Here is a 26,355-nt window from a genome sequence, read left to right on the forward strand (position 1 = left end):
AGAATAGAATAGAATAGAATAGAATAGAATAGAATAGAATAGAATAGAATAGAATAGAATAGAATAGAATAGAATAGAATAGAATAGAATAACTTTGACCGCTCAACTGTGAAGAAACTCAAGTGACGCAAGAACAGGTAAATGGAAGAATGCATAAAGTACAATTATTAGATGGGTCAAATTTACGACATAGGAAAAATAATCCTGTACATTTAAATTGACACAATATGTGTCAATTTAAATGTACAGGATACAAAAATGCAAAAATACCGTACTCAGATCAAAAGAAACGTGCAACTGAGTAGGACTATTTGAACATCGAAGTGCATATATTACTCCATAGAAAAACAGCAACAGGCTATTAACAAGAAATAATAATAAAACAAATGTCTGCAGGAATGTACCAACTTATTGAGTTTGTGTGGACCAGTGTTGACTGTAGTATCTATAGATACACACAAACCTTATGTTCAGCCATAGTAATATTTGAAAATATTGCAAAGACATAAAACCCTGCTCTCAAACTGAAATTGTAAGATCTTGATATTTGGCATTTATGCCCTGCCATGAACTCTGTGAGTAAATTTAAATAATTTGCTGCATATGGGAGAGAAAATGCAACCAAAAACTATTGATCTCTTCCCACTAGTATTGATCTGATACCTGTGCTCTGGTATTGAGAGTATTGATATTCAGATCAATACACCCAGCCTTATCTGACACTGAAATAAGACACTAGTAAATTCACCAAGGACTGGAGGAGAATCAAGAAAAAGAAAGTCCAGGGAAATGTCAAAGCCTTTTCTATTGATCTTACTGAACTGCTGTGAGGTGACATAAATCGTTAAATTCAAACATATACTGTAATCTTAATGGGAATTAAATCACAAATTTATAAACTGAAGTAGATGGAAAAATTGGGTGTAACTACACAAACGGTCACTAGAGGGCAGACGACTTCAAGACCAAACAGGAAGTGTGATCATAAAAGAAGGAAAACGGAAGACAGCAATTCTACAACTCTTCTTTATTTTGTGCACGTTTTTAGTGTATTTCTGCATTCCTGCATAGTTTCTTTTAAAAACCCATCATGCCCGTAATTTGTGCTGCACCGGGGTGCAACAATAAGTTTGTTAAGGGGTCGGAGATAAGATTTTACAGGTAGGTTTAACACTTATAACAAGAAATTGGACGGTATTTTGTTTAGTGCTGCAGAAAACTATGTTATGTCAGCTTTAATTGTGATTATTGTCAAAAACAAACCGTGTATTTTCGTTTTAAATGCTTTTATAAAGTGCAACTTTGAACGAAGATTCTTTTTTTAAGGAGGATGCAATCGTTCTAGTTATATGCACTATATATGTGATATACAAATCCAGTACCATTCTCAACAGTAAGTTGGTTTTTAAAATAGTTAGTCAGGATTTAGTAATAGTATTTTAATTCATCACGTGATTGAAACAGACCTTTCTTTTCCGTGTAATATCATTTATAGCACTAACTTTTCTCTGTAGATTTTGTAAACAAACATATAAATGGGAATCGTTATATGTTTCAGGCATTGCAGTATTAAAAACATGAGATGAATTCCATCTAATCAATTTTTAAGAACATATTTAATTACTCCATTCATAACTTTGGCCAGTATTATATAGTTTAAGCAAAATCAGTTGAATATAATGAATGCTTTTTACCAGGCCTCTGAATAACAATGATTGATTGATTTTGTTGTATTGGAGAGGGGATCCATCCAGAAGCTGTAAGGTAGTAGTTCTCTAAGCCTGGACTTGGACAATCCTATTCTACATAATATTATCATACAATATAGACATACATAGCTCTACCGCATGCTGTTATAATGATATACAGTCAAATTTAACATAATCAAATTAAGCCCAGCCAGTGTGGTGACAGTGTAGATCAGCTGTGTCAAAGTGAGATATGCCTGCCATGAAACATATTGTCAATTTGTGAAAAAGTTGAAATCCTTCCATATCCCCTCTTCTCTGTTTGTCAGATTCCCTCTTAGCAAACCTCAGCTTGCCACCAAATGGGTCCAGAGCCTGGGGATGAAAAACTTCATCCCCACCCCCAACACTTGCCTCTGTTCTGAGCACTTCAGGACCGACTGCTTCAGGGACTACAACGGAAAGCAGTTCCTCAGGGAGGACGCAGTGCCCACCATATTTGCCCCAGGACAGGAGACTTCAAAGGTGGGAGCAGGTTTCCTCTTTGTTTTTGTGCTGAAAAATGGCATTTTCCACATGAAGTGAACAAATAACTCTGCACATTTTACAGATTGAACTCCGTAAAAGAGGAGTAATACCAAAAGAAACAAATGCATCAAATCAGATGGGAATGCTGGCAGACAGAGACAGAATGAGAGAGACAGTCATGCGTAGAGAAAAAAGAGGAGGAATGAGGGTGAGTTTTTTTTGGTTTTGGTTTATACATTTGTAACAGGATATTTAGATGTGCTGCATATAAAGACGCATAGCCTTTCTATTCTAACTGACTTTAAATACAACTCAACTTTTCCTGTTTTAAGTCAGTTAGAATTACTAAAATAATTTCCATTTGCTGAATGTGTTAAAAATGAGATAATCTTTTAGAATGTGTTAGTTTCTTAAAATTTAGAAGTTACCTTACATTTTCTTCGCATTTAATAAAATACAAAGAAAATGCGAAGAAGTCAGACTTCAACAACACATATTCTACCAATAACACACACATCAGCATTTTTGTGTTGTTGCTTTAAAATACGTCTACTCATGTGTCTCAGTTAAATCTAAATCTTGTAAACTAACCTCTCAAAAACCTTAGAAAAGCCATAGCATTATTAAATGGGCTTTGTCAAATTGCATTCGGCCATAATAATCTTAGTTTATGTAAACCTTTGATTTTGATGACGGAAATAAAAAAATCTCCATCAGTTTTCTGACATTTACCCACCATTATGTCAGTCACAAATTGCTAACTGAGGTCACTCAAAGGATATATCATAGAATGTTATATCTATGATATATGTTGCAGGGAGGACGCGGAAGCCGAGGAGGAAAACAGCTGTCTGACAGGTGAGGCTGTTTTTTTTGTTTTTTTTCTTTGTATACCTGGACTTCAAGGATTTGTGAACAGAAGCTGGTTCAGTTCTAGATCAGGTCCAGAGCTAAAAGCACTACTTAATCCAAACAGAACAGCAGAAAACTGGTCAGGTTTTCTACATCCAGCGAACTACTCTTACAGTTCTGTTGGACATTATTAAAACTGTACATATACCAGTAGGGTATATGTACTGAGTTTGTTAGGACCAGAGATGGTTATATAGTCTTAACAGTTGCTGAAATGAAAGATCTATACTAACGCTGTCGTCAGGCTCCTTTTTATGGATCCAAATCTATTATATTAGAATGTCTTATCAAATGAAAATAATTTCAACCCTTCAAGGTTGTACATCGTTAACCTATTTTAGGTTTGAGAGAGTCATGCATTCTGCATAATATTTTGCTGCTGTGTGTTTGGGTGTGCTGGTCTCTTGGCACACACCTTTTAGGCTTTAATTCACGAGGATATGTAGATTATTTCAAACTTTCTCTGAGCTACAAAGAATTTTATTTCTTTCTCAGAGTGTAACTGCCATAAAAAATAAACAAAGAAAAGTCACGGCTTTAGAACTTAGAGACAACTTAGAGACGTGATCCTGCTCATATCTCTTGCTCTGCTTCAAGAGTGGGAGAATATTCATATAAAGTTTGTTACAATTATACATTTCTCAAAGATTTTGACTGACTGCATAAGTCATAAATTGTAGTTGCTAGTGATAATTGGTCTGCTGAGAATCACAACTTTATTAAGTTTGCAATTGGAGCTGCTTTTCTATTTCCTCCACATACACCCACTGTCAGATTTGTCAAAATCCATTCCAGCTCCACATTTCCACTAACTTTGGAGTGGTTTTGCATTGCTTGTGCACCATCATTGTCATAAAACATTCTGGTATTATTGATGTATTTGTGTGATTCACAGTTTTAATCTCATACCAAACTCTGCTGTTAAGGTGCGTGGTAATCAGTCCCCCAAGATTGTTCATGCTCACAGCAGAAAAGCCCTTCCTTTAAGAGGAGCAGCTGCTGACTGTCAGTCGGCATTATTTACATAAATGGACCCGTTTCGGACCAGACAGTGAAAACACAAACAACTGACTGACAGGGTTTAAATGAAAGGTTCTGGGAAAATAGGTTAATATTGCAAATCCCTTTGTCACAGTGTGCCTTAAGCATTAGATTTATGTGGAAATTATTTCCCTTTACATACTTTGCTCTTTTTTTCTTGATTTAACTGATTGAAACTCTGAATAGCTGCTGGGAACAGATTTCTAAGGTTATTGAATATTTTGTCTTCTTTCCTGTAATTGACAAGATGATATAGAACTGGCACCTTTCCAGTACAGCAGAAATGGATTAATGAAAAACTCCTGCAATAGTTTTTCAGAAGCTTGGCCTTTCCTTTTGGCTGTGGTTTGTTTAATTAGATTAGTGAAATCTGAATTTGATCCTTGTTTCATAATGAAGTGAAAGACAAAACTGTCCCCAGGTTTTTACTCTCCTCATTGACTTCTTTATATTAGCCGACATTGCCACTCCGTGTTAGGCTATGGCCGTGTTAATGGAGATATACGCAGGGATGGTTTATATCTGGTTGTGATAAATTCACACAGTCATAATGTGCGATATAAAACAAGTGAGAAAGTAATTATAGAAAGCCACTGAAGGGGTGGGGGGAAGAGGCTTCAAGAAAATGAAATTAGATTGTTTTGCATCTGAGGGAAGAAATCACATCACGTCACCTTTAACTCTCCGTCATGCAGGCAGAACGTTGCAGCCAAAAGCAGAGTATACGACAGCAAGGGCCGGCTGCTGTCCAACGGCAAAGACATGTGCGACTGCCTGGATGTGGACTGCATGGGTTGCTTCTACCCCTGCCCCGAGTGTTGCTCCAGAAAGTGCGGTGTGGAGTGCCGCTGCGACCGAAAGTGGCTCTACGAGCAGGTGGAAGTGGAAGGTGGAGAAATCATCCGGAACAAATTTGCAACTTAGCTACCATTGATGCCTTTTTTTGTTTTTTGTTTAAAAAAAATAAAAATTGTTATTGATATATCCTTATTATTTCCAGTGAACTTCAGCCTGTTGAAATATTTTACAGTGTGATACTTTGCATAAAAAAGACAATGTAGCTATTATTTAAAGGTGTTTTCTAATTATGCCAACATGTGTTAATAAACATTTTCTTTATTTTGCAATGTTTTCACTGTTATTGTTTAGGATCTCCATCTATCCTGCATTTACTTGAAACGATTCACTGTTGAAGCTGAATCAGACTAAACTTATCTTGTTTCAGGTCTTTTAGAATTTCCAAAATTATTTCTATTTGCTAAATGCCTGAAGCGAGAACATTCTTTAGAGAATTTTTTGGAAATTGAAATTCAAAAGGTGCTTTTATTTTTGTGATTTAATTTGTATTTAGACTTTAAAAGTTTAATTTAAAAGAACTCAAAACTATAAAAAAGATTGGTTTGGATTGTTTTTTCACATAAAAAAATGTGAAGGAACCCTTTAATTCCTTCATATCCACAGTGATGTCTATGTTGCATTATAGACACACCACATATATCTTTTTAACCTCTTAACTTGTGCTCATAGTAATCTGCTTAACAGAACATTCACAATATGCTTTTCTTTAAGCTGCTTTTTAACCAAAGTTTTCTACACATAAAAACAATTATTGCTTTTCATTTCCCTTCTCACTGACCCAAGGCAGCAAGGGACCAGTATGACACAGCAGTTTCAGAGCTGCCGCCCTCCTACAAGTATCATTTTTCATTTACACGCATTCTGCTGCCCTTGAGCATCAGCTGCAGGTGAAGTGTCATGGAGCCCAGAGGGGCATCACCTCATGACATTTCTGAAAGAAAATGAATAACCAGCTCTGAAATTCACCATCCTGCTGAGCATGGAAGTAAAACTGAAGTGGAAATATATCTTTTTAAATACCTTGTAAATAAAATAGAAGTAGTTGAGGGGGAAATGTGTGCAGTCAGCTTTCCATAAAATAACAGAACAGTGTTGAAGTTCTATTCATTGTTGCCTTTTATTACCTGCACCAAGTCCATTTTATAGCTTATCATACAGAGGCTACAAATAAATTAAGCATATTAATATTTATAAGTGCTGAGGGCGAGTCGATGTAAACAAGTCATTCATCACAGCAACAGAAGCTTTGCTCCATACTGACTAAACTTTCCGCCTCCTATCTGAACATTTGGCTGGTATATTAAGTGCTTATATAAAAATTTAGTTTGATGTTTATATTATTAAGTAATATGAAGAAAAAAATATTTTTATTTCTGAACAGAGGACATTAAATTATAATGTCTTAAATGTGATGGGATCCTTCAGGTTATGTCCTTCAACACTTTGGTAACATTGCTTTAGGGGTGTCACATGGACACAAATAGCTTGTTAAATATGGCATGTGTTGTCATAACATCTGTTGACCTCTATAAATCTGTCAGTGAACTGCTGTAATGTGTGACCCTTTACATAAAAAATATCAGATTGAGTTTGTGTGATACAGTTCAAGTAAGATATTTACCTATTACATGGATTATGGCCTTTTGAACCAGATGAAATATATAGCAAATATCTATAAATTTAATTAAATTAGGAGCACAATTTTGAATTTTCTTGGTGGATCTCTTCCAGCTGGGTGAAAATTATGCTGATGAGGTCAAAAAAAGGCAAGTAGGCCTACTTGTGTCTTTTACATCACATATATTTTGACTGGCTTTCAGTACAGAATTGAAAGCCTATGACTATGCCCCTGCTTCTCTCTCCCTCTCTTTTTCTTTCTTTTTTTGTTATTCAGACATAATGTGCCGACTGATATGCCTATATCTTTGTGTCTCATTTGTTCTCCGATTTCTTTAGCTTGGCACATGATGTTTGCTTTGTGAAATTTCATAGCATTGTTGGTTGTTACTGAACATCCTAACCAAGGTCTGTCTAAGGATAACGGTGGGGGTCAGAGTAAAAAGTCAACATAATTTAGTCACACTAACTGACATCAATGGAGCAAAGGAGAATACTTTACAAAAGTTCTTACAGGAATGCTTATAGTCTGTTTTTTTGTCTCAGATATCTGTTCTGCATTTAGAGATCTGTGTTCTTAAAGAATACAAGACAAACAACAAACAAAAACAGCTGTTCTAAGTTTGTGGGAACTTTTAGGGGGCCTTCATCACTCCCTGACTGCAAATCTGAGTTAATTACTCCCCTCTAGCAGAGACGACACAGCGACTGACCCGTGTATAAAACTTGATAAAACATCTATTTAAGCATAACATAAACCTCCGGGGATCTGCTGGACATAATACAAATCGGCTCTAATAAGACATTAACAACCTGAGCACACATCAGCTTGTCAGCTTAAACTCAGCCTGCTGCATTGCTCTCAGCTGGAGATGTGAGAGAAGATGCAATAAAAGGCTGAAACAAAAAACACTAATATCAAGGTAAACAGGTAAAAGATCCTTCTGGGCGTTCACAAAGATGATGAACTAATAGAACAATCACTTATTCGCAGCTTTTTATGGTATATTAACAATTATTTTATTTTAATTTCTGATTTTATATTAAATCAAAAATAATTCTGGATCTGTAGCATTAGAAATGTTGGAAATGCTACAGAATCAGAAAATGTAAAGCTCATTTCCAAATACCATTGATCCTTTTGTATTTGTCCTTTCAGCAATTGGCAGAAACCCTGGGATTAATCTGTACGCCATTGCTGATGCTTGTTGGTTTGTCAGCTGCTTATCTCTTCACTGGGACATCAGATTGGCTTGAAATTTACTGTTGTGCCTCTGGCAGAACAACAACTCATTATACAGTAGTTTGGCATTGATTTAGAAGCAAGAATTTTGTTTTTTTGCCTAATTACAAAAACAGAAATTGATTTCTAAGTTTACCTCCCGGGCTTAGGGTCAGTTCATTTAGTTTAATTGAAGCTGGATGCTGTGGATAGTAGCTGGATGGACAAATATTTAGAAATTATGGAGCTTTACATTCTCTTAATCTCTGTGCTCTGACTTCTTTTTTTATACTTCTTTTGCATTTACTTTTGCTTCCTTCAGGCTGTTTGCATTGATGGAGAAACTGTTGATGTTGTTACACTAACACTGGGCAAAATAGTCCCTACCACAATTCCTTCTGGGAAACAATCAATATCTCTACCTGCTGAATTTCTCTTTAGCTTTGGTCAGCTTTTCACTTTAGGCTTGCAGCCTATAGTCTCACCTCCCTGTGTTTTCTAACTCAACACAACAAATTGCAAACTTTATAACTTTTGAACAACTTTGACTTGACTTGGAGTACACTTTCATGCAAAAACTAAATAAAAGTAAGATGTTTCTTTTTTTTTTTTTTTTGGTCTGCGACAGACTGGCGACTTGTCCAGGGTGAACCCTGCCTCTCGCCTGGATTGTAGCTGGAGATAGGCACCAGCAACTCTCCCAACCCCATTAGGGACAAGGGTGAACAGAAAATGGATGGATGGATGGATGGATGGATGGATGGATGGATGGATGGATGGATGGATGGATGGATGGATGGATGGAAGTTTTTTGGTTTGTGTTTTTACAAAGAAAGAATCTGAATTTTGAAATCCATTTAAATATATAATAATTTTTCTTTGTAGAATCACCTTTTGGTGGAAATACAAACAGAAGTTTTTTTTCTGTCATCTTTCAACATCAACAGACTTAAATAGCTTGAGCCCTATGAAATTGAACGTTTATGAATGTAAATATTCAGGTTGTACAATAAATTTGTAGTTAACATACTTTTATGGTTGGATTTAAACTGTAGATGTCAAATTTACAATTTTCTCTGCATTATAAAGTCAAAGGTCTCTTAGATCTGGTAAGCAGGACATCAACCACGAAAACCACAAGTCCCTGAAAGCCCTGCTCGTTGATTGGCATTTCAATCAGAACCCACAACTCACCCTTTATCTGCTTACATTCAAAAGTGACCACAGGTAGAAGAGAGCGCACATCAGAGTAAAAAACATTAAAATTTAGCTCCAAAGACTACAGAGAAAGGTAGAAAGATGTAAAAAATTGTTTTGATTTTTATAGCAGTTTTACATCTTTTTCATGTGCCTGTAGTACAAAGCTTTTTCTGTTAAAAAGTTGCTGTGTTCACATGGTTTCGGGCAAACTTCAAATGGGAATCTCTTCTAAAAATCCTTAATACTATCAAAGAGTGAGTCTAAAAGTTGTGGTACCAACATATTTCCTGCCATGACTGCAAATCTTTGAGATTTCACAAGAGTCATCTATTGGCTGCTTTAGTGAATAATCCCTCATTGATCACAGTTTGCTCATGTCTTAATTTACAGTTGTGACCTACTCTTTCCATTTTCAGGTGTCTCTTATTGGAAGTAAAGAGTTAATCAAAAGTTTAAAAACTCAGAAGTATTTGTGATGTGCCACAACAAACTAGTGACATGTTTCACAAGCAGAACAGAACATTCACCTTTTTGAAGTAAATGAAATTAACTCAATGCTGACACTTCAGAAACTCACTAATGCCTTATTATCAGTTATCTCAAAAATGCAGTGGTCTACTAGACCATTGCATTTGTTATATAAAGAACCATTGGCTCACACTTGCTGAAATATGATTTGTTATTTAGAGCAGTAATAACTTGCTGTACCATTAAGTTACACGACCTGAAAAGAAGCTTTTTCTGCAAAGCATAAAAATCTACCAAAGCAGTGTTGTATTCCAGGGAAGATCCAAGTTCATTACAGATATATATGTTTTGGGCTTACTAAGCTGTTTCTGCATTTAGCGGCACCCCTGGAGAAGAGCCAGTGAGGAACAGGGACTCCAGTGGAGCTTTTAGAAATACTGCAGGCCGTATATTTTCATTTCCACCTGTCAAAAAGAGGCAAGCCTTTTTTATTTTCCCTTCTGTGAACCATTTTGCCAGAATGAAAAACTGACCAGTAGAATTACGCCACTTTCAAGGTTGGTCACCTTGCTTGAGAGGAAAAGTGAAACTGAAACTCGGACATTTAATCTCTTACTTCTGATGAGGATAATTACCAGGCCAATCATTCTGGTTTAAGACACTTTAGAACAATTGGTGTTCATAAAGAAAAAATAAACAGAAACATGAGTAGTATCTTTTTTTTTTTTTATTTCAGTGTCAGACAAAGAGGTACAATAATAAGTATATGTTTGCTGACCAAAGGAGTAGTTTAGCAGCTGGGTATGTGGCCATAAAAGCGGCCGCAGTATGTGTCCTCTGTGTTGCATGTGGAACAGTAGCAGTTTGTAGCCACAGGGTAAGTGATGCTTCCTGGACACCCCTCGATGTTTTTCACCTCGTAGGACCAGTCCCCTTTGCAGATCTTATGCTCAGGCGCCTCTTCAGGGCTTTCAAAGACAGGATCCTGTTACCAAAATGGATTAAAGATTGAATATATGAACACAATTCAGTGGGAAACACTGGTGGAAGATTTTTATTACATCATATTTAATAAAAACCAGTAGGCTAATTGCTTGTTTTCCAATGAACGTTTTCACAATGAAAACATGAGCTAACAGAGTTGAGTTCAGCACAGATGAAAAAATCTTACCTTGATATGTTTTGTTAGTGATTACGTACAATTGGTTATCAGAAAACTCAGACAGTATGAATCCTTCCTCACCTGGGAGTAGCACAGCCCTTCACAGATTGTGGTGTGGATGCACACCTCCTGACCGCATCTCTCCATGGGGATGCTGACATTTTTCAGGTTGCAGCTGAAGCATCCCTTCCCCAGGGCTAGCACCACCACAAAGACAACCAACTGCATTCTCCACCAGGTGTAGCACAGACGCCTGCTGCAAGAGCAGTTCATGTCTTAGATTAAATATTTCAATACTTAAAAAAGTTTTTTAACCACTTTTTTCACATCAATCTGATCAGCACAAAGCCAAAAATAAAAAATAAAATAAAAATAAACACCACTGGCCAGCACAATAAAACCATCTCAGCAGAAGAAGCAGAACACCGTACTGTGGTTGGGATCTTTTTGTAATTTCTCAGTGAACCAGACTGGGTCTATAGACCTGTGGTCTCACTACCAACCTTCCCAGAAAAGCATTAAAAGTTTGATAAAAATGACTGTTTAACAATTTTAACAGGTATTAAGTTTGTGAGTAGAGGGGTTGTGTTTGTCTGGCTCAGCATGTTGGATATTTAACAGGTTTCCTACTTTGCATTACTGCAAAAGTGAAGCAAACACACACACACACACACACACACACACACACACACACACACACAAAAACATTTTAAAGAAAATGCAAACATTGTAAGTTAGCAGAAAATGATACAAGTATCCAGGAATGCTTTGGATATGACAAAAGCATAATAAAACACAATTTCTGTTCCAGCATTTTGTTTTAGTGTGAAACCCAAAAATTATCTAACCACCCCCTTGAAAACTTTCTGGCCATTTCTCTGTGAATAAGTTTTTTTGTTGTTGTTGTTTTGACCTTTTTCAGGTTATTTAGTGACAAATTAAAAACTGTTTTAATAAAACATGAATGGCTTTAAAAGAAATGATTTAGTCATAAATATCTAAGTGGTGTTTATTGTAAAAAAAAAATTACAGATCTTATTTGTTTTACTCTTTCTGAGTATGTTTGAACATAGTAATTTCTGATTGTTTTCAAGTGGTTTGAAGGAAATTGGTGATCAATATGTGCAAAACTGATTTCTGAATTAAAAATAACAGTAAAAATTACATTTACATGTTTTGCGTAAAATTATTCTTATTTCTTTTAGAGTTACATCAAAAGTCTAATTTGTTACACCACAGAAATAAAATTTGTTGTTAAAATTAAAACACATAATTTACTTTTTAAAATTATCTAGAAAATTCTTTTTTGTTATTCTTAAGTATTTAAAATATATAATAGTAAGGTAAATAAAAATAATATTTCTTCTACTGAAAGCAGACTGAATGCGAGATATGCATTTCATCCAGCAAAATGTTGCACACCTGTCGGAAAATAAAGGTTCCAAAAATAAATTGCATAATTTAACCACAGTAGCAACACATTTTTGTTTTGTTTAAACCTCTCTAAACAAACAGCTTACCGTACCTGTAAATCTCTTGTTATTTGAAAATAAAAAGAAAATATCTTCTCTGTCACTCTTCATACATCTGCAACAGTTTGCCACTTGAAATCGTCTCTGTCTGCTTAAATATTGCTGCTCGTAATCCTTCTAATCTTCCCAGTCTATTTCCTAATGCATCTTCTACCTGCTATGGCTTATCTCAAATCCACATCATTTTCCCCGTCGACATGTCATGAATACCATGTGGCTCAGGACCTTTGCTCCCACACATGGGGGTGAACAACTATGTAATTTCAGAAGTGTTGTTTAGATTAGATTGATGGAAAGACTCGGAGCACCGAAGCATTATAGGTCATCTGCCCCCACATTACCATGGTAAATGTTTATATGCAGTATGCTGTACTCTACATCTATTGCTTGTTGTAGCATAGGTCTTGTCCTTTTGCAGGATTAATCCACATTTTGTGTGCCTGTACTAAACAGATAATGTGTAACCTGTGCAACAGTTTGTCCTCCCTTATTTAGACTGGATGACTTATCTATCTTGGAGCATGAACTTATTTTTCTTTCTGTTCTGCAAAAGTTCATTTTTGTTGTCAAATTTAGCTAAACAAAATAAATTAATGCGATTTTGGGAACGAGGTCGATCCTCAGCCACAACTCTGTTTACTAACCAATAGGGCTACAACTCTTCAACTTTTATTAATTGATTATCCTATAGATTATTCTGATGATTAACCAATTAATTGGATAAAAAAACTACCACATTCTGCAATTTTTTCATTTAACAATTTGTCTTTTTCATGGAATATTACAAATAGATTTTAAAAATCTAATAAATAATTCAATGTACATATTTTTTGTAGTTTTGGCTTAATTGCTGCTCTGAGTATGTTGTTCTTTCAGCAAATGGTATTATTTTGAGTCTGAATAAGAACCATATCCTGTGGGCCATTCTGATCAATAAACTTCTAAGTTACATTATTGCAGTTTGGTCTTTGTTAGTGAGCCTTTTGGACAATTTCTGTAAACCTGTATTCCTTATTAATACAGCCCAGGACACAAGGAATCGGAATATCCTATATTATACTATTTTGATGTCTCTACTTTAGCTTTGAGTTGTTTTAAAACTGCAGCCTGAGCTGGACAGTCCACAGTGACAGTAAAGCACTTCTTTGGCAAGACTTCACGCTTCATCTAGCAGTGCCTCAGTCTGTCTTTGCAGCCACAAGGGAGTTTATTTCTCCACCATACTGCAGAACTGCCACACCTGTCTAACAAGGATACAAGGACTTTTAAAATGTCACCCTGGTCCTCTGAAGTGCTGCTTTCTCTAGTATACCTCAGATATGTATCATTGTTAGTATCCATTCTGTTCCTAATGAGCACCAGCCATAGCTGATTATTTTTGTATTCAGAATGGGACACCTAATTTGCCATTTTCTAAGCGGTTTACACAACAGCTGGTAATTTCTCTTGATATCCCTGCATCTGTACTGAAAACATGCTTCATTAAGTCTGCAGACACACATACGGTACAATCACACACTCATCACACGAACAGCTTTTTTTAATATTTGACCCAGAACTCCAAAAGGGCAGAAAAGACATTCAAGTTCATGTCAACATTGTAGTCCCAAAAATAGCCAAGTCTACCTGCAGCAAGAACAAAAACACACAAAAAACAATGCAGGGCTGGTAAGGAGGTTTTTTTTGTCTTTTTCCTCTTTCCAACAGCAAAAAGAAGATGGTTTGTTCTGTAATGTCACATTCATGTCCACGAGGAATCAATTTATATGTGATGGATGAGGTGACAGTTTCTGGGCCCAGGAAGATTTTCTCTTTCATATGTCTGAGCAGTACAATAAAATAAAGTTCCTCTGGGTGTAAAAAAAAACTCATATGAGCAGTATATGAAGAGATATAAAAGAGCTCTAAGCTGAACAAGTTGCTGAGTTCAGAAATTCGAGTCACAGGTTGATGCTTGAGTGCTTTGGAACAGAGTCGTCTTGGTTTTTGTGAGCTCAGTGTAAACACTGTCCTGACAGGACTAACAATATTCACAACCCCACTTGGTCACAACCAGATTGTTTTTCTGCAGAAACTTTGCTCTATTGGAGCAGATTCTCCCCAATCACGCCGGAGACAGAAAAAACAACCCCTCCGGTTTTGTGATGAAGCCAAAGCCTTCATCTCGAGGATAACCCACAGTAATCTCTATAAACAAACGCCTCTACAACCCATGTAAGGTCAAGGATTTTACTATGTGACTTGGATTCATGTTTCCATGTGAACTGACTGAGAGGCATACTTGTAGGAAATATTCAAAATGACAGCTTCCCATTAACCTCTAAGGGATACAATACCTTGCAAAAATATACATACCCACCAAAACGTTTTTTAATATTAAATTTTTTAACATTATCTTTTACTTAGGAGAACAACATCAAATCAACATGTAGGGGTAAATAGAAAGGCGTAGGATGTTTTTCTATTTAACCCCGTTTACTCTGATAGCCCTTAATAAAATCTAGTGCAGTCAATTGCGTTCAGAAGTCACCTTCTTGGTAAATACGCATTAATCTGAACATACCATCTCCATAATGAAACATGAAACATGTTGGGAAATGTGCTTAGAGAAAATGGTCAGTGCTGATTAAAAGATGGATGGAGAGCTGCATGACTTGAAACTGGGGTAGAGGCCCACCATTAAGGAGTACAACACTACAAGGGAATGTTTTAGACTAAAGTATATTCATGTTGTAAAATGGTTCAGTAAATGCACAGATCTAAAGTCAGTCCATAACTTGTGGCAAGGCTTAAAAACTGATGCTTATAGAGACTTCCCAAACAGATTGATGGGTACTTTTTGTGCTTTTACAAAAGTCCTCTTTGTAGATGAATAACGTTGGTGGAGTGTTGATTAAAGAAGACAGAAGACAAATACAGGCCACAATCATTTTTAATTTCAAAGGAGATTTTTCTTCTATTGCATAAAAAAATGAACCGATGTTGAAGGGGTATGAATACTCTTTTTCCAAAATACTATGTATTATTTCTTTATAGTTACTTGAACATCTCTCAATTTCTCCCTCCTTACTATGTCAAATTTAGGAACTACTGTAAACATATAATATGATTCCTCAACTAAACAAAACTAAACAAAACACACAAAGGTCAGAAAGTAGCAACAACTATCAGCTTGCTTCTAAATTAAAAGTAGAAAGCAAACAAAACAGAAAGGCACACTTAACATCGGATTGACTATTGTTTCATAAACAAATTGTTGATAGAGGCAGTTGTCAGTTAAATTTGCATTTTAGGACATCTGAAGCTGACAAAGGTGAAATTAAAACATTTAGGAACCTCAACTCTTATTTTTTACATAAATAATGTTGCAACTCCTATATGTTCAACACTGGCAGTTGTCCAAAAAGTCAAATGTACTTTAATCAGTCTGAAATAGCTATGTATATTATGTTGTAAAATTAAAAAATGAATTAATCCTGTGCCATTTAAATGTTTCTCAAATGTGGGATTTGTGTGTGTGAAAAGTTATTTTCTATGTTAATTAAATAAATAAATAAATGCAAGCTAAGAATTAAAATAATACAACATGATTGTTTGAGTTGGATTTGTCCACTGCATACAAGCTTTGATCTGTTGCAGCTCGGACTTCTGTTTAAATGCATCTTACCCCTTGTATAATAAAACACCTTGCATCTCCACTTCATCTCACCCTAGTACTAGCCTCACAACTCCCCCTGGTGCTGACTGAGGTGGATGCTCAATGAAGTGCAAGAAGTGAGGTTGTATGATGAATGTTAGGTGGGTGGAAGGTTGCCTACATGTTGTACAGACAAGAAAAGAACTCCTCTGATGTATTAGGTGAGTTTGTGAAAGACAGAGACTGTGGAGACAAGCTTCTTAGAGACACTGAGTGATATTTGCACCGTCAGCAGTACTGATTATTACCAAAGTGCTGTACCTCGGCATAAAATTTTACAATTTGTTTCAGATATCTTAGCTAAAAGATGCAAAGACTGGGTTACATTCTGAACAGGCAAGCACCCAAAAATACCCCTGCAGGAATATTATAACCAGAGATTTACTAGATACCCTCAGGAGAAGATTAGAATCCCTTAGAGGAATATTGTTTCTGGAATAACAGGCGGTTCTGTCCTAATTAGAGTGTTTGATTCAAATGAATCAGATGGGTAGAGGTGAATTGGCTATGGCTAATGATTGTTGTGTATTCCAGCAGCAGGCCTGCAGGGGTCCTGCAGAGAGAAAAAAAGGTAATTATCAGAGCAATGAGATTCAAAGTAGTAGGCTTAAAAGGTGCAATGAATTAGGCCTTTACTCCACCATAGCCCAATGGGGTCCAAATAAATCTATTGTGTGACAATCAGGGGGGCAATCAACTGTTACTTTACCAGCTGATATACTACTTTATATTCGCAAATCTCTAAACAATTATATTGTTTATTTAAACTGTGAACATCTCAATTTTTATTTTCAAACAAAGCTTTAATATTGCATAAACATGGAAAACATACCACCAAATGTGACCACATTAATGATACTCACTTTACCAATATATCAGAATTTGAATCCTTAATTGCTTTTCAATAGTAGAACAAGGTTGACTAATTAATACCTAACTGCAGTAATTTGTTAGACTGACAGTTGTGTTACAATCGCCAAGCTGGTGCATATTCCTCAAACAAATCTATTTAATTCAGGTCACTTTTCTCTGACTGATAAAGGAATTAATAGCAGTTCTTTTTCTGCACCATAGAATATAATTCCTCAAATAATTACAATATTTCTACAGTGCACTGTAATTCAAAGCTTGCCTCTGTCCATGGGACAAACCTGGCTTTTATTTGTTGTTGGTTTTTGATCAGGGTAGTTGGAATTATGATCATGCCAACACAAATATGCAGTTGTGTCTATTTTATTCATTAAAAATATGCCAATTTTCTTGCTTCTTAAAAATTAAAGCTGAAAGATGTGCTGCAAAACTATTTCTACCCCTGGGACATTTTCACATGGTGAAATGTACCAACCAGACTTTTTACATGAAAGACCAACACAATGTGGGACACCATTTTCAACAATATTTTTTAAATAACAAAACAAAACAAAACAAAACAAAACAAAACAAACAAAACAAAACAAAACAAGAAAAACCTTGAAAAGCACGGTCAGCTTTACTATTCTGTGTCCCTTCACTTGGATACCCCAAATATAATGTAGTGCAACTTTGTATTTGTAATTTGACAAAGGGCAAAAAAAAAATCTTAGGTTGTATGAATATTATTATACTAATACTACTATATTTTCACTTTTAGAACGACTGTAATCTATAGCACCTTTTCTTTGGCTGCTATTGTTTACTTTTAAACATAACTACATTATTACCAACATCATGTAGTATTTTTAAGTTGCATGCACAAAAAAAGACAGTTATGATTAATTAAATTATAAACGAGGATTTGAATTTTCACAAATACCAACTGAGTAATTTCTCTTTCTTAACAGGTGATATTCCCATTAGAGTGCTCTATTAATTATACACCAGAGGGAGGGGTAAACAGTGGGCAGTAATAGTGTTTACTCCCAGAAGTAATGTTAATGTATGCAAAGATTTTTATAGCTTTAAAACATGAAGATAACCTTCACTGAGATTATTAGGAATATACAACATACATAACCGATGTGCATTTAAGCATATTAACACAGTTTAATGGAAAAACAACTCAGTAAACAGATAAAATAAAGACTTTGTTTAAATTCAATAAAAAAATAAGCAAGGCAACCTTAAGATCTTAGGAATAATATCTAAATATGTTATTTATTAACCCGGCTTTATGAACAGTTGATTAAGTATATGAGACTTTTCATTGATGCGGAACCCCTTTTTGGCAGTTAAATTATACTTTTTTATTATTATTATTTTGTTATTTTAAAGTGGTTCCTTAAATAATTACAGATAAAGACCAATTTGGAAGAATGTATGTGCAGGGTCAAATCAAATACTGTTAAAAAAAAAAAAAAGAAATGCACACGCTAAAATGATAAAACAATCTAACTGGTACCTGGGAAATTAAGGTACATTTTTATTGAAAAGTGTGTGTTGTACTCTATAAACTTATTTCGTAGGGCTGAACCCAAAATAACGCATAAGGTTTTTAAAGAGAAGACACCGGTTGCGACCTAATCAAGGACAGATCAGGCTCGGCTGTGAGACTGCAGCACGGTGCGCAGTGACCGGCTGCATCCACTGGGGGAGGACCGAGCTCCGCCTGCATGCGCTGAGGTACATGAACGACTTTCTCACTAAGACTCTCCATCATCACACACAATGGGAGGGATACAGGAGTATAGGTAAGGCTACAGCGGCAGACAGAGAGATGTGTGATGCTCAGACTCAACCATGGGGCCATTTACCCTCGCCTGTGCCAATGTAAACTTTTATCCACCCTCCTTTTTATTCGTCGCTATCGAGTGGAACTGTCTTTGATGCCAACTCGCTGCTGGCACACCTGCATTTGCTTTTTTCTTTTTTTTTCTCGTCTTGATTGGTGTTGCCGGTACACCAGGAGCGATGCAGCACCAACGGGGGCTTAAGTGCCAGTAGATCCTGTTGAATTGAGGCACGGCGTCGAGACGCAGCCAAAAAAGTGTCCTCCTCAGAGTGCGTCAGAGCACGGATGTAAATGCTGGATGTAGATGTGGATATGGTTGCCCGCCGGATACGACGAGGGATTTGTAATATTACACCCCAAAATCAAGAAGAGGATTTGAGCACAGACGGAGAGCTGCATCCTCACCCAGCATTCCTCCGCCTCCTCCTCTTCCGTCAGATTTGTTTGTAGGGGGGACAGAGGCGATTTCTTTTGGCCCCCCTTTTAAATGTAAGTAAGGATGAAAGAATGATACTTTAATAACATAATTTCGTGCGCAATGTTATTGTAAGCCTATTTTTATTTTTGACGTACCAAAGCTAATAATAATAATAATAATAATAATAATAATAATAATAATAATAATAATAATAATAATAATAATAATAATAACAAAGCCGTGAAGACGCGTAATATGAGTAGCATCGGGGTCAATGTATTCACAAAAACAACTGACATTACCATAAACGCATCCCCCTTTTTTTGCTAGACCAATTGGTGTTTTCTTTTTTTTCCCCTCGCAGCTGCTGAGCGCATCGGAGGAACAAAGTCATTCAGATTCATCGGAGCTCCAAAACATAAGAGCGAAGACCCATAAAAAAATCTCATCTCATAAAATGGCAACCATGGGCGACCACGGAGGATCAAAAGACGCTTTTTGGGGCTAAGAAATTAACCACCTGATGGGCACCAGAGAAGCCGAAGAAAGACTGTTTGGGTGTCGCTTGTTGACTCGGTGATTTATCATGCTGAGCATAAAAGGGGCGCTGCAAGTTTGATACAGCGTCTGCGTAACAGGCTATGCCACTGGCCCTGGTGTTTTTTGGTTATGGTAATGATGTCATAATATATATACTGGGAGCAACAAGATATGCTCATCAATGTTTATTTTTATTTTTTTTATCATGTAAGTAGCAACGCGGACTCCAGCCAACATGGACCTTTCTGAGGTGTGTTTGTTAATCTGACTTTCTAAACGATTGATGCCTCAGTCTCTCTGTGTCTGCGCGACAGAGCTGCAACTTTTATCCTCTGGTTTGCATCCCCCTTGACGAGGGTTCGGTAGCCTTCGCGGACCGAACCTTTACAAAGATGGAGTTTGCCATGGTGGGTGCGGACGGCGGGTGCAACAGTCACCTGCCGTATGGATATGCCCAAGCCCGCGCGCGGGAGAGGGAGCGCGAGAGGGAGCGCCAGGCTGCCCAGTCGAGAGCGGCGGCGGTGGCCGCGGCTGCAGCAGCCGACGGTGGCTCCTGTGCGGAGGGTGGCGCGGGGGGGCCCACCTCCGCCACCTCCTCGGGCGCTCATCTCCTTAACAACCGCCAACATCAGTCTCGCGCCGCCTCCTCCTCCGCTAACATCAGCAGCAGCGGCGCCGCCTCGCGCCCCTCCTCCTCCTCCACCGCCTCGCAGCAGGAGCCCGAACAGCAACAGCAGCACAGAGTTCTCAGAGAGCGGAAAAAGCAGCGCGGCGTCGGTAGGTGGAGGCGCAACCGGAGCACTCTCGGAGGGGACTTGCGCCACTCGGAGCTGGCGCTGCTCGGATCCGAGGAAGACATCATGATAGAGGAGGAAGAGACCGAGGGAGCGGAGGAAGAGGAGGAGGAGGAGGTGGAAGGGGGAGAGGCGGCGGAGGGTGGCCGAGGGAGCAAGAGGTCGAGCTTTCTGTGCAACATGGATGATGAGGAGGAGACCGTGTCTATCACCGACAGGCGTCCCCAGTCCGGATACGAGAACGTTTACAACGAGTGCGGCTGCTGTGAGAGGGTCGTCATCAACGTGTCGGGGCTGAAGTTTGAAACTCAGCTGAAGACGCTCACTCAGTTCCCGGACACCCTCCTGGGAGACCCCGACAAGCGAATCAGGTACTTTGACCCGCTGAGGAACGAATACTTCTTCGACAGGAACCGGCCGAGTTTTGACGCCATTCTTTACTATTACCAGTCAGGAGGGCGGTTAAAAAGACCTGCCAACGTCCCGTTTGACATATTTTCCGAGGAGGTTAAGTTTTATGAACTCGGCGAGGAGGCGATACTGAAGTTTCGGGAGGATGAGGGATTTGTGAAGGAGGAGGAGAAACCTCTGCCGGAGGACGAGTTCAAGCGCCAGATTTGGCTCCTTTTTGAGTATCCAGAGAGTTCGAGTCCTGCCAGGGGCATAGCGGTGGTGTCTGTCCTGGTCATAGTCATTTCTATTGTAATTTTCTGTCTGGAGACGCTGCCCGAGTTCAGGGATGAAAAGGAGTATCTGCAGCCACGCCAGAACTCCTCTCAGCCTGACCACGGATTTACACCTTTCAACGACCCGTTTTTCATCGTGGAGACGGTCTGCATCATCTGGTTCTCCTTTGAGATTATAGTTCGATTTTTTGCGAGTCCAAGCAAGACAGCTTTCTTTAAAAACATAATGAACTCCATAGATATCGTGTCCATTTTGCCTTACTTCATAACCCTCGGCACGGACCTGGCGCAGCACCAGGGCAACGGGCAGCAGGCGATGAGCTTCGCCATCCTGAGAATAATCCGCCTGGTCAGGGTGTTCCGCATCTTCAAACTATCCAGACACTCCAAGGGGCTGCAGATCCTGGGGCATACCTTGCGCGCCAGCATGCGGGAGCTGGCCCTCCTAATTTTTTTTCTGGTAATAGGCGTCATTCTGTTCTCCAGCGCGGTGTACTTCGCTGAGGCGGACGAGCCCACCTCGCAGTTCACCAGCATCCCCGACGCTTTCTGGTGGGCCGTGGTTACCATGACCACGGTGGGCTACGGCGACATGAAGCCAATCACTGTCGGTGGGAAGATAGTGGGCTCCCTTTGCGCAATCGCGGGCGTGTTGACCATCGCGCTCCCGGTGCCCGTTATAGTGTCCAACTTTAACTATTTTTATCACCGGGAGACAGACAACGAGGACCAGTCGCCCGTGGTGGAGAGCATGCCGCCGGGCTGTCCGTACTTTCCGGACTTTCTTAGGAAGTTCAAAGGCTCGCCGTCTGGCTCCTCGCTGGGTGACAAAGGGGAGTACATGGAGATGGAGGAGGGGGTGACGGAGTCGCTCTGCGGGTTGGACAAAAGCCCCAGTAAAGGAAATGGCACAGACATAAGCAGAAAAAACAGTACTAACTCGAAATCAATTCAGACTGATGTGTGACTAGAGTTTTATTTTATTATTTTCTAAACAAGATACACATCCGATTAAAGACTCTTTCTGGCCAGCAGCAGCTGAATCATACCCCCCAATAGGCCTATATATGTTTTACGCACGCCTCAGAGACCCCTCACACACACACACACACATTCACACTCATATGCCACCAATTGGCACCTTAATACCATCCATGCCTAAATTTGCCTGATAGACACAGATATATCCGTTTATCCAGTGTGGGCTTCCAAATCTGACATGGAATCTGAATTAGACAACAGGCTATGCATTCGCACTTTATGACTTTCATCTGTCACATCACAGGGGTAGGGACGGTCGTTTTTTGCTGTTATGCAATAAAGTTAAAATTTGTTTGCACTATAACATAGAATTTGCGCTGGGTTAGAGACAGTTACTGTAGGCCATTCAGATAGCAACAATGTAGTCATCCTCTGCTCACCTGGATACAGAATGTATGAGTAGAGAAAAGGGGAAACTATTTCACTTAGTCTGCCAGAAAACAAAAATATAAAACTGAGCTCTATTTACATAAAAAGCCTAAAAAAGAATACATTTATCTTTGTTCATTTAAAATACTCAAACAAAAATGACCTACACATTGATGAGATATGTCATAATGTAGGCATTAAATAAACCAGGGCTATATTGAAATAAGCTTTTCCATAAGAGGCCAAAAATAATAATAAAAAAAGACCCACAATGAGAGCTAAGCACAGGTGTCATCATTGTTTAAAATGGCTGAAGAAGTCACCCAGCCCAGGTTTTTTCTGAACACTCTTAAAGCCTCGGCTTCAACATTTTTTTTTCATTAAAAGCACCTCAAAATGACAATATCCCTTTACAAAGATGAATATGGAAAGTTACAGCGTAAATGACTCTGACGTGGGAGCTCTTTAAAAGGAGAGATTATGAGCAATTTTCTCGCCTTTCTGCTGGACTCAGTGCACAAATATATATATTTTTTTTTGCTCAAGAGGACTTTGATTATCTCCGAGCACAGAAGATAATCAGGATGTGGATGTCTTCCAAGGTATGTAGTGTTCAATTTCTGTGTAAATCTAACTTTTACTGAATTGTGATTGTGGGTTTTTGATGTCGTTAATCACAATTGTGGCTGATTGGCCAGGGTGGCACACAGGCTGGCACAGTCCTCGGTAGGCACACGTGAGCAGTAATACACGTATCTGTTTTGAATCAAACACGGTTATTGAAAGTTCAATCCACAGAGAGTAAGCTCCCATTCTATAGTACCCTTTATAAGTAGTGTAAAAAATGTGGTCCTATACAACAGATGGATAAAAAAAAAAAAACTGAAGTTAGAATCTGATTCTTACTTTCCATTTTGATGTTAAAGCAAAGAACTGCAGTTAGTTTTTAAGGAGCATAGCTTAACACCTTAATGTTTAGTATATCTCATCGGCTGTTCTGAAAGACAAATACTGGATTATAAAGGTACAGATGAGACTATGTTTAAAAGAGATCCTGAAGAGCCTGGACTCATTTTTTCTGCCATTATTAGTTAATGGTTCTCTTTTACAACATGGAGGGATCTAATTATATTTGATCAATTAATAACAGCTGCCATTATCTCATTCAAGGTGACATCAGGTCAGCCTCCTCAGAACTTGTGCCAAATATTTTTGGAAAGTTTCCAGCTAAGAATTTTTGCACTTTTGTACAATCACTTTTTATTTTATTTTTTAATTAAATATAGAATATGATTATTTTTGTATAACTCTTGATATAGTGCTGAAGTAGCCCAGAGTTTTCTTCCTTTCCCTACTAGATAGTTCAGACATAAAACGCTTATTTATAAGACTTGTCAGGTCTCAGCTTTCTAGTTCTTTTACTGCATGCATTTTCACTCCAAACAGCAGACGTAGTAGGAGGAAACTGTAACATGAGGATCTAGTGTGTAGCACTCATAAGTCCAATAAATTAACTTTTATGAGCTCAGTGTTTTAGTAAAGCTTTCTTGCATACTCAATCTAACCATGTCTAAAAGGTTAAAGCTTTGGACCAGGGAGAAGTGTGCTTTGGATGTGTAATGGTTGCAGTTGTGTTTGTGCTAAGCAGCATTTGGCAGTAGAAAGATGGCTTTACAACCAGAGGAAAATTTCACTCTGTTTACTCTAAATCTCTCAGTTAAGAGTGTACAGAGGAGCAAGACTCCATGACATCAGCTAGTTTGAAAGCTGAATATGCCTCTTAGACAAAGTGGAAAGTTTTCAGCCTTCAGTGTAGTTTATTCTCAGAACAAACTCACAGTCCTGGCCAGACATTTACATTCACTCATCATCAGCACATGTGGATGTCATGTTAAATTTGAGTAAATGACTTTAATTTATTATAAAGACAAGAATTGGGTGCACAATTACAAATGTCTTACAGTGCATCTGGAAAGTATTCACAGCTCTTCATTTTTTTCACATTTTATGTTACAGCTGTATTGCAAACTGTATTAATTAATCTTTTTCCTCAAAAGTCCACACACAAATATGGGGAAAGGTTTGTGAGATATTTGTAAATTTATTAAAATAGAAAACCAAGAAATCTCAGTTACGTCAGTAAGCACAGCTTTTCCTCAGTACTTTGTTCATCCACGTTTGGCAGCAATTACAGCTTCAAGTCTGTTTGAATATGATGCCTCTAGATGAGCTCACCTATCTATAGGCAGCTTCCCCCATTTTTCTTTGGAGTACTTCTCAAACTTCATTAGCTTGGGAGATGTCTGTCAGCCATTTTTTAGATCTCACTAGAGAAGTTTACTCCAGGAGATCTTGACCAAGTGCTTTGGGTTGCTTTCTTGCTGAAAAATGAACCGTTGCCCCAGTCTGAGGTCAAGATGCACTGAAGCAGGTTTTCAGACAGGTTTCTCTATACATTGCTGTATTCATCTTTCCCTCTTACGCTAGCACCACCAGGCTTCACTGTAGGGAAGGACTAATTGTTTAAACCTGAAGAAAATTGGATTCCAGTGTGAGAATAATACTAGATAGACATGAAAACCTTTTCTGGCAAGGACAAAGAAGGCTGACGTTAATTCTAAGCAATTGCACCAACTTCAAAAAAATGTATTGACTATGTCTAAAAGTTAAGGGTGTAGTAGAAAACAGCTTACATCTAAGATGTAAGATGCTAATTCTAATTTGCTAACTATACCAAGAAAGTTATCTAAACCTCAAATCCAATCAATTGCTTTTGACCATAAATAATTAACATTTTAAATATAAAATAAAATCTGAAGGCGGCCAGAGATTTAGGTGATGGTAAGAAATAATGTCAGCCACAAATATGTCATGCCCATCTACAAAGATGAATGATAAAAATATCAGTGTCAGCAATTAAAAAAAATGGATTTGACTGGTGCAGCCCAAAAAATGCCTCCAATTGTGAATAAAAACAGGAAAAGTATTCTTCCAAAACTGATGACCCTTTCACATTGCTTTGTTATCCATTTAGAGATCTTTAACTAATTTCTTATCAGAAAAAAACCCTCTTGGTAAATTCATTACTGTGAATTTGCTATAAAAATAGGATACTCCAGTGCTTTTCATAAAGCACCAGAATATTTACATAAAAACTTAATTTCCAACTTAACTTCTAATTTAGCAGACTGATTCAGCCATCACACATTACATCAGCGCATCTCACAACACAACCACAGCACCGGTGCATAATAATTTGTTGCATAGCTTATATCCTCGGAGGAGCTATTCATACAAGATATTTTTAACACCTACACCCACATCCAAACATCCACAGCACCATGCTGGCACCCAGCCAGCTCCTGACACCTCACACTCTGCACTTACATAATTTGGCTTACAGCAAGAGGCACAATCCAAAACATTTTTCAGCAAAGTGTGTGTGGGTCAGGCATATTCTAAGGCTTGTGGCTGCTGAGTTGACTGTGAAAACAGCCTGTATCATCTTCAGCCGCGGCGGCACTGTGAATCCTACTGTCACGTGCAGGCTGATTGTTTGTAGTGCAGATACTAACCATATGGCTTGGCTACGTGAAGAGAAAATCTGAGGTATTTATGGGTATTTCTCCAAAGGTTTGTCGAGCCTGTCAAAGGACATAGAGAAGAAGTGGAAATAAATCAGCTGTAGATAATGTCAGACTAGGTTATGTAACAATAGGGCAGAGTCCAAATTAGTCTGGCTGGGCAACAGAAAATGGCAGTTCTGCTAATCAGATAATAGTCAGAGACAATTTATCTGTAATACCGAGCTGGTCAGGAGGATTTAGATGTTTTCATTGAAAGTAGAAGAAATATGAACTGCATTAGATTTTTAC

General features: G+C 38.0%; 3 protein-coding genes across 7 annotated transcripts in view; 2 read left to right on the forward strand and 1 right to left on the reverse strand.

The window, feature by feature from the left end:
* The first annotated feature begins 974 nt into the window (after positions 1-974).
* LOC122845892 (ADP-ribosylation factor-like 14 effector protein) lies at positions 975-5,296 on the forward strand. The gene is made up of 5 exons (XM_044142433.1): positions 975-1,161; positions 2,018-2,213; positions 2,299-2,424; positions 3,034-3,074; positions 4,865-5,296. Exons 1-5 carry the CDS (start codon positions 1,091-1,093, stop codon positions 5,091-5,093), a joined length of 663 nt encoding a protein of 220 aa, XP_043998368.1. The 5' UTR covers positions 975-1,090; the 3' UTR covers positions 5,094-5,296.
* A 4,969-nt stretch (positions 5,297-10,265) lies between these two features.
* The window catches only part of LOC122845908 (gonadotropin subunit beta-1-like), a 91,659-nt gene continuing 75,569 nt past the window's right edge, over positions 10,266-26,355 (reverse strand). The window contains exons 4-6 of one of the 5 annotated variants that reach the window (XM_044142474.1): positions 26,056-26,124; positions 10,778-10,952; positions 10,266-10,519 (exon numbers count right to left, since the gene is read on the reverse strand). In XM_044142474.1, the coding sequence (XP_043998409.1) occupies positions 10,325-10,519; positions 10,778-10,924 (342 nt within the window). In that variant the 5' untranslated portion in view covers positions 10,925-10,952; positions 26,056-26,124 and the 3' untranslated portion in view covers positions 10,266-10,324. Of the gene's footprint in view, positions 10,520-10,777; positions 10,953-12,221; positions 12,304-26,055; positions 26,125-26,355 lie in introns of those variants that run through there. The other 4 variants (XM_044142481.1, XM_044142488.1, XM_044142465.1 and 1 more) reach the window with 4 other exon arrangements.
* Positions 19,882-26,355, forward strand: part of kcna4 (potassium voltage-gated channel, shaker-related subfamily, member 4) — a 57,112-nt gene continuing 50,638 nt past the window's right edge. Inside the window, exon 1 of the mRNA XM_044142445.1 lies at positions 19,882-23,082. Coding sequence (XP_043998380.1) covers positions 19,983-22,037 — 2,055 coding nt within the window. The 5' untranslated portion in view covers positions 19,882-19,982 and the 3' untranslated portion in view covers positions 22,038-23,082. The remainder of the gene's footprint in view (positions 23,083-26,355) is intronic.

The sequence above is a fragment of the Gambusia affinis genome, linkage group LG02, assembly GCF_019740435.1.
Source record: "Gambusia affinis linkage group LG02, SWU_Gaff_1.0, whole genome shotgun sequence".
Classification (NCBI taxonomy): Eukaryota; Metazoa; Chordata; class Actinopteri; order Cyprinodontiformes; family Poeciliidae; genus Gambusia; species Gambusia affinis.

Bases quoted from the DNA above. Each gene is read 5' to 3' on its own strand.
- LOC122845892 (XM_044142433.1), top strand. From the start codon at position 1,091: ATGCCCGTAATTTGTGCTGCACCGGGGTGCAACAATAAGTTTGTTAAG. The intron at 2,214-2,298 runs GTGGGAGCAGGT...CACATTTTACAG, and splicing joins CAGGACAGGAGACTTCAAAG to ATTGAACTCCGTAAAAGAGG. The intron at 3,075-4,864 runs GTGAGGCTGTTT...TCCGTCATGCAG, and splicing joins GGAAAACAGCTGTCTGACAG to GCAGAACGTTGCAGCCAAAA.